Consider the following 13791-nt stretch of genomic DNA (forward strand, 5'->3'; position numbering starts at 1 on the left):
AAATCAATCTAACTTTTATAATTACTTTAAACAATACCTGAATAAGTAAAATAATGCCAAGTATAAAAACTCAGTTAATGAAAAATGTTGCATGACAAGAGACTACTCTGCAGAGTAGCTTACTGGTACAACTTGCTTCCCAAAAATATAAAAGACCTTGAGTTAGTGATCATATGCATATAAGAGTCAAAGTGAATCTCTGCACAAAGACATACCATAGAAAAGAAAAGCATACCATACTCTAAAAGAACTCCATTGAAGATGAAGTTACATCCGCCCACCTGAGCTTCTCCCTTACTAATGCGTTTCACCCACAATAGGACTTAATTGTAAAGCTACTCTATGATGAATCCCCATTGTTGGTAAAAAGCGTTAGAGGGAGAATCTCAGGTGACTGAATGGGACTTTTATCTTTCACACATTTATAGATGGGAGTTTCTTTGGAGTGAGGTATGAATTTCTTTTCTATGGGATGTGCTGGCTGGCGAGGACAGACTTGTAATCATATTGGCACCCACAGTGAAGAATAGTTTTGAAGTGGAGACCTGGAGCTGAGCCTCTGTTTAACATAAAGGCAACGGATCTGCCTACAGCAGTCTTAGAGAGACAAAGCTCGGTGTCAGGATCTTGGCTCTAAAGATTTCATCCTTGCACTGTGCGATTCTTATAGCTAAAGCCAAAATGTAGATCACTTATTTCTTGAAGGTTTGGGCAGAGGCCTGACAGGTTAGAACATTTGTCTGGTTCTTGTTTCTACATTTTTACATGGGGTAGAGAGGACAAGAGCACTGCAAAAACGTTTAAAGGGCTTCTTACCCCAGCATTTAAAATTCCTGGTATGTGCCTGTTGTACCATGTACTTGTATGCAAAAGTATCCTGTTCTATTTGTAGGGCTTCCTTTATGTAAAATCCCTGGTGTTCTCGCCAGTCCCTCTGCTTTCCTGTTAAAAACTGACCACACTAGGCAGCAGAGCTCAACGTGGTCAGTTTTCTGGCTGAACTGGGAACTCCGTATGCTCTCCTCCAATGATCAGACTTGTTCTGACATGCCCTGGGTGCATAGCCTCCTCACTGGGAAGATCAGTGTGCCATTGCTTCTCCTCACCCTAGCTCTTATGCAGCTGAAAACAGAGAGAATGTGATCATTTATAAAAAAAAAGGGGGGGGGGGGAAGGGCACTTCTAATGTTTTTTTTTATATTTATGGACAATTGTTTGCCTTTCATTTCAATTCTAAAACTGATTGGGTTGTTTTAGGTGATCATTTCTTTTTTTTTTTTTTTGCTTTATTTTTTTTTTAACATTAAACAATGCAAAGAAATACAACAGGTCTCAAGTTGATTTTATAACGGAAATTCCATAGACCACAAATTCGGTAGAGCATAGTGTACTCCTCTATTCAATCTGCTCAAGCTACAGAGTCTGCTAGACAGAAAGCGCAAGGAGGTTTCTATAGCATCTCAGTGCAAACCATAAGGCAATAGAATGCAGCTCACGGTCTATCAATAGATGCAGGAGGTGATCCTTTACAATCACTTTAAAAAGAAGACTTCCAGGTATAGATATTTTATACATAGTTTGGTTCAGCTCGGACGTATGTACGTACACACACACACACACATACATACCATACTTGGCTGGTGCCCCTGAAGTATGAAACCACAATAGTAGACAATGCTATTCCAGTGATCTCCACTTGCTTCTGGGTCCCATGCTGAGAGGCTGGCCTGCTGCATTCTAAACATAGGAAGGAACACCTACTTAGCATGGGCGCCATTCAGAGAATGCAAAGCATTCTCTAATTGGACAAGGTGGAGAGCGCGACGCCACAGCTCCACCTTGTCCAATCAGGGAACTCTTTGCAGTCATTCAGAAAATCCCCTAAATGAGCTCATGCCAAACGGCCAATCTCCTGTATTCACAATGCAGCAGGACAACTCATTGGACTGGGACCCGGAAGCAAGTGGTGCCTACTTCAGTAATTTACAAATCCAAGGGCTATCTGCCACATATGGTATATAGTCACAGGAGACCGTGACGATACTTCCGGTGTCTCCAAGGCACCGAGGAGGAGATTTACCGTCCCTAGGACTGTTTCCTATATGCATTTTGGCAAGCATTGCAAATGTAAGTGTTCTTAACCAATTGCGGACCAGCCGCCATAGTTATACAGAAGGTCAGCTCTGTTACGCGAAACAACGTACCTGTACATCGCTTCCTGTAGCAGAAAGTGGGGGCGCGCGACTGGAGGCGGGCACACACTCCCATTGGCTAGAGGGGTGGCCAATCAGCAGGTCTGGCGGACACGATGTCCGCCGGGCACCCGCGATCGCTCCTCATGGAGACCAAACAGCGGTCTGCCTATGTAAACATGGCAAACCGCTGTTCTGTCAATGATGAACACAGGAATGTGTCCCTCCTTTTTAGGAACACAGGTTTCTGTGTTCATGCAGTTAATAAAACCCCCACGGCACACATTTAACCCTTTGATCGCCCCTGGTGTTAACCCCTTCACTGCCAGTGTCATAGGTACACTGATTACTGTAGTAATGTCACTGGTCCCCCCAAAAGTGTCAGTGAATGTCCACCGAAAAAAAAAAAAAAAAAAAAAAAAAAAAAAAAAAAAAAAAAAATCGCTGATTGACGCCATTACTAGTAAAAAAAAAATTTATAAAAAAGTACATAAATCTTTGCCCTAGTTTGTAGATGCGATAACTTTTGCGCAAACCAATCAATATACACTTATTGAGAATTGTAGCAGAATACATATTGGCCTAAAATGATGAAAAAATTAGATTTTTTTTTATTTTTTATTGGGAATGTTTTATAGCAGAAAGTAAAGAAAAATATATATATTTTTTTTCAGAATTGTTGCTCTTTTTTTGTTTATAGCACAAAAAATAAAAACCAGAGGTGATCAAATACCACCAAAAGAAAGCTCTATTTGTGGGAATAAAAAAGTACATTGATTTTATTCAGGTACAGCTTTGCATGCAATTGTCAGTTAAATTATCTCTCTCTCTCTACTGTTCTCTCACTGCTAAATTTATTACACACTTCTATTGTTGGTTTTGGAAGCCTTTTAAATTCATGTCAATTTCAGGAATATAAAAGGAAAAAAGGCAGGGGAAATGGATAAAGGAGGAAAGACCCTCCAATCCACGTCCACCTAAAGGGCGATCAATACTAGGTACCAATGAGTCAAGGAAGTGGTTGTGGTGCTAAAATAGGTATATTTTTTATTTGGCACTTGTGCCTGGTGAGAAAACTGTGCACATAGAAGGACACAACATACAATATAAAATCAATTAAAACCAACAAGAAGAACCTGCACTCAACTGAAGCCTTGAACTAGTAATGTAATAAACAGGCTGAAAAAATTCATGATACTACCCTATAAAATATGAATATGATCATCAAGGAATAGTCCATGGACACAACGATAATGAACCTATGCATCGAATGTGTATGACCACGCTGTAGGAAACAAAAACTTCACGTGGTGTTTAAGCAAACTTTTTTCATTCCGCATGCATCAGTAATTTTAAACACTTGCCCTATATATAGTCTTTAAATCAATGACATTATAGTCCAACTATTTAGACACTTACAGTCCACATTCCATCGTATTGCCCACCCCTGCGGCCTCAGAAGCTCTTGGATATCATCCAGGATGTTCTGCAGCTTCTGCTTCTGTGCAATCTCAGACTGCGTCACCTCTGCCACACTCAGCTTGCAATTAGCGAGTTTTTCTGCAAGATGAAAAAAAACAAACAAACCATTTTCTTGTTAAATTGTACATTCTTCAAAATAAATTGATTCGGCATTCGGGTTCCTTAAAACCAAACTGTAACCTCTCCCCAGATAATTAAAGTAGTGATCGGCCGATATCGGTTTTTTCGTTGCCGATACCGATATTTTGGCCAATGCATATCGGTATTGGCCGATACTTTTTTACATTTTAAAAAATATATATATATATATATATATATATATATATATATATATATATATATATATATATATATATATATATATATATATATATATATATATATATATATATATATATATATATATATATATATATATATATATATATATATTTTTTTTTTTTTTTTTCTTGACAGGTACTCTTGTGGAGGGATCTGGGGGTCTAAAAAGACCCCAAACCCCTCCTCTGCACTTAAAAGCATTCAAAAACGCCAAGTTTGGCTGTTTTGAATCCTGTCATTTTTTTTTAAATCTGGTGCCAGTCCCCGGAAGTGACGTCACTGCTAAATTTATTACACATTTATATTGTTGGTTTTGGAAGCCTTTTAAATTCATGTCAATTTCATGTCAATTTCAGGAAAAAAGGCAGGGGAAATGGGTAAAGGAGGAAAGACCCTCCAAAGACCCTCCAATCCACGTCCACCTAAAGGGCGATCAATACTAGGTACCAAAGGTACCACCCGTTGGACAGATTGTCTGTTTTTAGGGGATCTTGTCGGATCGGATGCCAGGCGGCATCTGCCTCGCCATAGAGGTGGATGAGTGGCCTGATTGGGTCCCCCTGAAAACAGACTGTCAGGCCCGATCGGTCCAATCATGTGAAGGGGCCCCATTGGGTTTGTTTTGGCTTGTAGATATAAATAAATTAAGTGGGTGTTGTCACCCTAGGGCTAGAATGGTGTTAGCAGGATCGCCAAATGTAAATAAAGGGAAAAAAAGTCCCCAAAAAATGCAGCCACCATACTCAAGGGCTGGTAAGCTGCAATGTATTCCATTTATACCCATGGCATTACATACACTTTAACCACTTAAGGTCCACCCTATAGCAGTTATACTGCTACAGGGAGGCACCTGTGTGCCGGATCACACACACACACACGGTCCAACTCTTCCGGGTAGGGGCCCACATTCACGCCACCGCAGGCTCTGCTTGCTTCCGCTGGGATTACACACAGTGGAAGCCGATCGGCTGGTGCAAGTTACCCGATGTCCTCAGGCACCTGCCGCTCATTAGGCAGAGAGACAGAACTGCAGTCTGCCTATGTAAACAAGACAGATCACTGTTCTGACAGGAGGGAAAGGAAGAAAGGAATTTGTGTCCCTGCAAAGTAGGGAATAAATTCCATCTCTTCCCCTAGTAAAAGCACCTCTCACAGTATAGTAAAACACCGGCTAGGCAAAGAGTTATCCCTTTGATCACCCCTGATGTTAACGCCATCCCAGCCAGTGTCATTATCACAGTGACAGTGCATATTTTTTTTACCACTGATCACTGTATTAGAGTCACTAGTTCCCAAAAAGTGTCAGTGTCAGAATGTCCACTGCAATATTGCAGTCCTGCTATAGGTCGCTTATTTCCGGCATTACTAGTAAAAAATACATAAATATAAATAAAAATATCCCATAGCTTGTAGACGCTATACATTTTGCGCAAACCAATCAATATATGCTTATTGGGATTTTTTTTTTTTTTAACCAAAAATATGTAGGAGATTATAAATTGGTCTACATTTAAAAAGAAATTGGATTTTTTAATGTTTTATTGGATAGGTTTTATAGCAGAAAGTAAAAAATATAAATATTTTTTTCCCTTCAAGAAATTCGAGACCAATTGTCAAAGTACAGCAGTGCTCTATGGCAAAAAACGGCCTGGTCATGAAGGGGGTAAATCTTCCGGATGGTTAATTAGTCAGGCCAGACTTACAGTTGTGTGCCACCATCAGTTGTCCTTTTGGCTCGAGGACGATCCAAGTCCAGCCTCAGTTTAAATATATAAATGGCTCGATTTTCTCTCCTTTAGCCAGCTCAGTCAAATTTTTAATGGACTTTTCTCAAGTCACAAAGTGCCTGCAGGGCCATCCATGGCTTGAATTTCAGTCATTTCAGCAGGAATTGTACATTTGAGCCATCTATGGGGTCTTTACGCTCAGCAATAATTAAGTGCATTACATTGTAAAATGATCTGCAAATTTCAACCAAAATTAGGTTCTTGACTTTGCAGAAAATATTCAACCACAATTCCCACCAAAAAAAAAAAAAAAAAACACACACACAGCAATAATGTCTATTGCAGGAAAAAAAAAAAAAAAAACACTGGGGCAAATAAAGGCTGCACACAACCACAAGCAAACCTCTTAAAATGAAAGCCCTTCCACACCAGCATCTGTAACAATCAACAGCCATTAGTGTTCTATTGCTCACACAGCCCTGTTCATCACCTAATAGCTTCTGCAGGACTTGTCCGTCATAAAAGTCTTCCTCCAGGTTCTTCACTATAATCCTATCCTCCACTAGGACCTCATTAATCCAATCTATAAGAACCTGCGGATGAAGGAAAAGCTTGTGAGTCTCTCATGCTAATAGAAGCTTTAACATGTTCACAATTCAACAAAATGTTTTCTGCAACACTCATTAAAATAATCCCCAGTGATCCAACTATGAAAGTCCTTGTTCACGACTTCCTCTTATAGGATGACAACGCTCAGTGCTTTAGCAAACTAAAAGGTCGTTCATTTAGAGTCATCATGTTTTAAAGTGACTCTGTCATAATCTTAAAAACGTAAAGCATAACTAAAAGACAAAACTTTCTTCATTTAGTTTTGGATAGAGGTGAGAGGGAGTAGAACACTTCTCAGGTTTTCATTGCCGTCTGTGTCCCCATTAGGGAGAGTCACTCTCTCCATTTGTCCTGTTATCATCTAAAGTGAAAAGTAAAAGAAAATCCCAAATTTTGGGTTAACGCCAGGAAAGGAATGGAGCAGAAAACTTCCACTGGGGGAAATAGCTCCATTGGCCCTGGTGACAACCAGAGATTCCCTCACTTTGGAGGGATTTCCTTTTACATCCTGTTTTAGCTATGGGACAGGAAGTGAAGAGAAATCTCCAATGGGACCCCCATTGGGCGATTATTGTGTAGGGTTGTTTTTCAGGGGTTGGGCTTGGCCCCTTAGTTCCAGTGAGGGGAACTCGTAAGGCATCAGCATACCAAGACATTTTGAACAATTTCATGCTCCCAACTTTGTTGGAACGATTTGGGGATGGCCACTCCTTGTTCCAACATGACTGTGCACCAGTACACAAAGCAAGGTCCATAAAGACCTAGATGAGCGAGTTTGGGGTGGAGGAACTTGACCTGCACAGAGTCCAGACCTCAACCTGACGAAAAACCTTTGGGATTAATTAGAGCAGAGTGCGAGCCAGGCCTTCAGTGCCTGACCTCACACGTGCGCTTCTTGAAGAATGGTCAAACATTCCCATTGACACACTCCTAAACTTTGTGGACAGCCTTCTCAGAATAGTTGAAGCTGTTATAGATGCAAAGGGTGGGCCAACTCAATATTGAACCCTACAGACTAAGACTGGGATGCCATGAAAGTTCATGTGCATGTAAAGGCAGGTGTCCCAATACTTTTGGTAATTTAGTGTATATCCCCCTACTATAAGAGTGTAGTCGAGGAGCTAAGTATGTCAGGAACGAGTTTTTAATTCTTCAATATGTACCAAGATCCAAGAGACTAATTATAAAATACTGACAAACTGGTATTATACTCCAGATAAATTAAATAAGGTCTACCCTACAATATCGGATAGGTGTTGGCGCTGTCGGACAGAGCAGGGCACTTTAATTCATATATTCTGGACATGTCCTAAGATAAGGCATTACTGGGAAGAGGTTAAAGAGTGAAACAAAAATTTACTGAACTAGAGATTACAATAGACCCTGCTTTCTTTCTCCTACAATTGTCGGAAACTTCAACCAAAAAATATAAGAGCTCGATAGTGAATAATTTATTAAATGCAGCAAGAGCATGTATCCCGAGAAAGTGGAAGAAAGAGTCAGCACCTACGGTAAAAGATTGGGTAATAAAGGTTGAGGAAATAAGTTTGAAGATTTAATTTTCACCTCTAGACATAATCGGAAAAAATATAAGCAAACCTGGGAAGCCTGGAATCTATTTATTCTATCGGAAGAAGGAAAAGCTCTCATGGAGTATTGACCCTATGGGGAAAAAAATTAGGTGCCATTGGGTGAGAGGAAGGTGGGGGGGAGGGGAAGTGAAGGAAAAAGGAGCAAATTTTTTTTTTTTGTTTTGTTCTGCTTTTGGTTTTATGGTTTGTTTTGGGGTAAATGAGGGATAAAATAGGTGAAGGCATCATCAGGTTTTTTTTGGGGATAATAAGATGTGACTACAATGTTCTCATTATTATGGAATTATATTATTGTCCATATATGTTTGTTTATCAATGATGCCTTTAATAAAAAAGATTAAAATTGAAAAAAAAAAAATAAAAAAAAAAAAATAAAAAAAAAAAAAAAAAGGATGAGAGAGTTTGGGGTGGAGGAACTTGACCTGCACAGAGTCCGGACCTCAACCTGACGAAAAACCTTTGGGATTAATTAGAGCAGAGTGCGAGCCAGGCCTTCAGTGCCTGACTTCACACATGGGCTTCTTGAAGAATGGTCAAACATTCCCATAGACACACTCCTAAACCTTGTGGACAGCCTTCTCAGAAGAGTTGAAGCTGTTGTACCTGCAAAGGGTGGGCCAACTCAATATCGAACGCTACAGACTAAGACTGGAATGCCATTAAATTTCATGTGCCTGTTACGGCAGGTGTCCCAATACTTTTGGTTATATAGTGTATATCCCCCTACTATAAGAGTGGAGTCGAGGAGCTAAGTATGTCAGGAATTTTTACGAGTGTGGATCCATTTGGTGCTTATCCTCTATAGCACATGTCAAACACAAGGCCTGCAGGCCCAATTTGGCCGTCCATTTCATGTGGCCTTTGCAACTCTCCTGCAGCGGCAAACTATGGTACCCTATATTTTCCATAGGTGACACTTAAAAGAAAAAACAAATGGCCACTGCCCCCGCCTATAACTGGCCTTCACAACAAGGAATACAAGGAATACTGGAAGGGTGACGCATGTCAAACAAAACCAAAGAAAATTTCCAGCTCAACTCACCAGCCAGCCTGCAAAATACCTGGCTAGTTGGTGAGTTGAGCTGGGAATTTTCTTTGGTTTTGTTTGACATGCATCACTCTGCCATGTGCTCCTTGCTGCAAAGTCCTATTAAAGGTGGTGGCAGTGGCTATTTGTTTGTGCTTTTGGAACACTGGTAAGGGGAAGCACTAGACAGCTTTGCTGTCATTGCTATATGCTGGGAGTCCAGTGCACCCCTGTGCCTTTACGGGTGGGTTCCCTCTAAGCTTAGCTGCCCTCTGTCTGTCTATTTTACACGTGCTTCTACTGTGAAGGGTCTCAAAAATGTATAGAGTTAGGACTGCAGATAATACTGGGGTGCCATGAAGTGGCTCTGCAGCTTACGCATGCATTTGCAAAAAGTGTGCAAGCTAAACCCGTTTTAAATGCAAACTGTTAGATATTTTTTGTTTTGAAATTAAAGAGAAGTTCCACCCCCCCCCCCCTTCAGGAAAGAATTAAAGTCAGCAGCTACAAATACTGTAGCTGTTGACTTTAATATATTAGGACTTACCTGTCCAGGGATCTCATGGTGTCGGCACCCGAAGCAGATTTTGGAAATCGGCTCTCGGGTGCCGCTGTTGCCATTCAAGGAAAGGGAACCTGGCAGTGAAGCCTTTCAGCTTCACAGCTGGTTCCCTACTGTGCATGCTCAAAGCGCATTGTGCTTTACTATTGGCCCGGCGGCAGAGGAAAGGGTGTCGAACTTCCGAAGGACGCCATCTCGCAGAAGTGGGGAAGGGTACCTGTCAAGAACCCATTCCCTCCCCCTTGAAAGGTGCCAAATGTAGCACCGGAGGGGGAGGAAGCATATAAGCAGAGGTTCCACTTTTGGGTGGATCTCTGCTTTAACCACTTGCCTACAGTGCACTTTCACCCCTTTCCTGCCCAGACCGATTTTCAGATTTTAGCGCTTTCACACTTTGAATGACAATTACTCAGTCATGCAACACTGTACCCATAAAAAATTTGTGTCCTTTTCTTCACACAAATAGAGCTTTCTTTTGATGGTATTTAATCACTACTGGGTTTTTTATTTTTTGTGCTATAAACAAAAAAAGACTAAAAAAATCGTGAAAAAACGCATTTTTCTTTGTTTCGGTCATAAAATTTTGCAAATTAGTAATTTTTCTTCACAAATTTTGGCCAAAATTTATACTGCTACTTATCTTTGGTAAAAATAACCCAAATAAGTGTATATTATTTGGTCTTTGTGAAAGTTATAGAATCCACAAGCTATGGTGCTATTCATTGAAAATTGATCACACTTGATCACACCTGATGTACTGAAGGCCTATCTCATTTCTTGAGACACTAAAAAGGTCAGGAAAGTACAAATACCCCCCAAATGACCCCTTTTTGGAAAGTAGACATTCCAAGGTATTTAATAAGGGGCATGGTGAGTTTTTTGAAGTTGTAATTTTTTCCCACAATTCTTTGCAAAATTAAGATTTTTTTTTTTTTTTTTTTACAAATTAACAGGTTATTTCTCTCACACAGCATATGTATACTTGGAACTACACCCCAAAACACATTCTACTACTCCTCCTGAGTATGGCGATACCACATGTGTGAGACTTTTTCACAGCCTGGCCACATACAGAGGCCTAACATCCAAGTAGCACCGTCCGGCATTCTAGGAGCATAAATTACACATATAATTTCCTGACAACCCATCGCACTTTTGAAGGCCCTGGAGCACCAGGACAATGGAAACCCCCATAAAATGACCCCATTTTGGAAAGCAAACACCCCAACGTATAATTTGAGGCATAATGAGTCTTTTGAACGAGTCATTTTTTTCCACAAGTTTTTGGAAAATGTGGAAAGAAAATGAAAATGCATTTTTTTTTTTTTTACACAAAGTTGTCCATTTATGAAATATTTCCAACACATAGCATGTACATAGCAAAAATTGCACCCCAAAATACATTCTGCTGTTCCTCCTGAGTATGGCGATACCACATGTGTAACACTTTTACACAGCCTAGCCACATACAGAGTCCTAACATCCAAGTAGCACTTTACACAAAGTTGTCCATTTATCCACTTTAAGACTGGGCCCATTTTTGACACTTGGTGTTTACAAGCTAAAATAATTTTTTTTGCTAGAAAACTACTTAGAACCCCCAAACATTATATATTTTTTTTTAGCAGAGACCCTAGAGAATAAAATGGAGATTGTTGTAATATTTTTTATCACACCATATTTGCACAGCAGTCTTCCAAATGCAATTTTTTTGAAAAATATTCACTTTTTTGAATATATAAGAAAACAGTAAATTTAGCCCAATTTTTTTCCATAATGTGAAAGATAATGTTACGCAGAGTAATTAGATACCCAACATGTCATGCTTCAAAATTGCGCACGCTCACGGAATGGCGCCAAACATTGGTACTTAAAAATCCCCATAGGCAACATTTAAAACATGTCTACAGGTTACTAGCTTAGAGTTACAGAGGAGGTCTAGGGCTCAAATTATTGCTCTCGCTCTAACGATCGCGGCAATACCTCACATGTGTGGTTTGAACACCGTTTACATATGTGGGCGGGACTTGCGTATGCATTCGCTTCTGCGCGCGAGCTAATGGGACAGGGCGTTCATTTTTTTTTTTTTTCTATTTATTTTATTTATTATTTTTTTATTTTACACAGTTAAAAAAAAAAAAAAAAAAAAACGGAATTTTTGTAAAATCTTACCTGTAAAATTCCTTTCTCTGAGTCCTCCGACAGTCGCCGCCTCTTCATATTCGTCACATATGGGGTATTAGACTTTGCTCCGAAGGAGTAGCTAGGCAACAGAATATGTTAACAATAAAGCTTTAACATATCCCACCCTCAAGGGGTGGTCCCCTCAGTCAATACCCTCCTACTTCCTGCAACCATATCTCAGTTTTAGTGGAATAGCAGTAGAGTATACATTCAAACCCCAAAAGAGGGGCGGGGGCGGCGACTGTCGGAGGACTCAGAGAAAGGAATTTTACAGGTAAGATTTTACAAAAATTCCGTTTTCTCTTACGTCCTCCGACAGTCGCCGCCTCTTCATATTCGTCACATATGGGGACGTCCCAAAGCAGTGCAAACATGAGGGGTGGGAAACGCATCCGCGCCGAAAGGCAACGCAGTCTCCACATCAAAGAAAGGAACCTTACCAAAGGAAGGAAACCAGCTGGGCAACAGCAAAAATAAGTGCTCAACAGGAGCAACAACCCAGGAAAAGACAAAAAACCAGGGGATACAAAACTTATCCCAACAGCCAGGAGTCCCCAACAAGGGACCCTAGGGAACAGCCGCACTAAGAACCTTGCGGCCAAAGGAAGCATCCGCCGATGCCTGAACATCTACTTTGTAGAATTTTGTGAAAGTGTGTACGGTCGACCAAGTCGCCGCCTTACACACCTGGGCTACAGAAGCCCCATGACGACAGGCCCAAGACGTACTCAGAGATCTAGTAGAGTGCGCCTTCACAGGCACAGGGGGAACCTTCCCCTGCAAGGCATAGGCCTGTTCAATGGTCTGCCTGATCCATTTGGCAATGGTAGAGGCGGAAGCCGCCATGCCCTTCCGAGGACCCTCTGGAAGAACAAACAAGGAGTCCGTCTTTCGAAAAGACTCAGTCGATTTAAGGTAAACCCTAATCGCCCGAACAACATCCAGAGAATGCAATCTCACCTCCTTTGGATGTTTAGGCTTCGTGCACAACGAAGGCAAAACAATATCCTCGTTAAGATGGAATTCCGAAACTCGTTTCGGCAGAAAAGAAGGATTAGGTCGCAAGACCACCTTATCCAAATGAACAACCAGGTACGGAGACTTGCAGGACAAAGCCGCCAGTTCCGACACTCTGCGAGCCGAAGTGATCGCCACCAAAAAGGCGACCTTTTTGGACAACATAGACAACGAGATCTCCCTGATCTGTTCAAAAGGAGCACGTTGTAACACAGATAGGACTAGATTCAAGTCCCAAGGGGGCAAAGGATCCCTCCTAGGAGGAACCAGATGCCGCACACCCTGAATAAAAGTGCCAACCAAGGAGTTGGAAGCCACGGGACGTTGAAACAGAACGGCCAGCGCAGACACCTGACCCTTTATCGTAGCCAGCGCCAAACGCTGATCGACACCCGTCTGAAGGAAAGACAGCACACGGGAAACCGAGTACGTGCGGGGTGAAAACCCCCTGGACTCACACCAGGCAAAATAGGCCTTCCAAGTACGGTAATAAACCTTTCCCGAGGAAGACTTCCTCGCGTTGATCAAGGTATGAACAACCTCTGGAGAGAGACCCTTCTCCTTCAGGACCTCGGTCTCAACAGCCAGGCCGTCAAAGCCAGCGACTGTAAAGCAGGATGGTAAATCGGTCCTTGAGACAGTAGATCGTCCCGAAGAGGCAGACGCCAGGGGGCGTCGACCGCCAGATTCACGAGGTCTGCGTACCAGGACCGGCGAGGCCAGTCCGGTGCCACAAGAATCACCGTGCTGCGTTCCGAGTGTAACCTGCGAAGGAACCGGGACAGCAACTGAATCGGTGGAAATGCGTACATCAGCCTGTACTGATGCCACGGGGCCACTAACGCGTCCGACGCGTCTGCCCGAGGGTCGCGCGTCCTTGCCACGAACCTCTTCACCTTGTAGTTGAGGCGAGACGCGAACAGGTCCACATCTGGAAGACCCCACTTCGCGCACAACATCTGGAAGACAGCCGGATGGAGAGACCATTCCCCCTGATCCAGGGTCTGGCGACTCAGATAGTCCGCCTGCCAGTTCTCCACTCCCGGAATGTGAACCGCCGTTATCGCCGGGACATGAG

At 41.9% G+C, this 13791-nt stretch overlaps 1 protein-coding gene across 3 annotated transcripts in view; it reads right to left on the reverse strand.

Moving 5' to 3' along the window:
* Positions 1–13791, reverse strand: part of PARVB (parvin beta) — a 93358-nt gene that overhangs the window by 30367 nt on the left and 49200 nt on the right. For all 3 annotated transcript variants that reach the window (XM_082256873.1, XM_082256875.1, XM_082256874.1), the window contains exons 4-5: positions 6213–6315; positions 3612–3752 (exon numbers count right to left, since the gene is read on the reverse strand). In XM_082256873.1, the coding sequence (XP_082112999.1) occupies positions 3612–3752; positions 6213–6315 (244 nt within the window). The remainder of the gene's footprint in view (positions 1–3611; positions 3753–6212; positions 6316–13791) is intronic.

The sequence above is a fragment of the Pelophylax lessonae genome (assembly GCF_965119305.1).
Source record: "Pelophylax lessonae genome assembly, chromosome: 4".
NCBI lineage: Eukaryota > Metazoa > Chordata > Amphibia > Anura > Ranidae > Pelophylax > Pelophylax lessonae.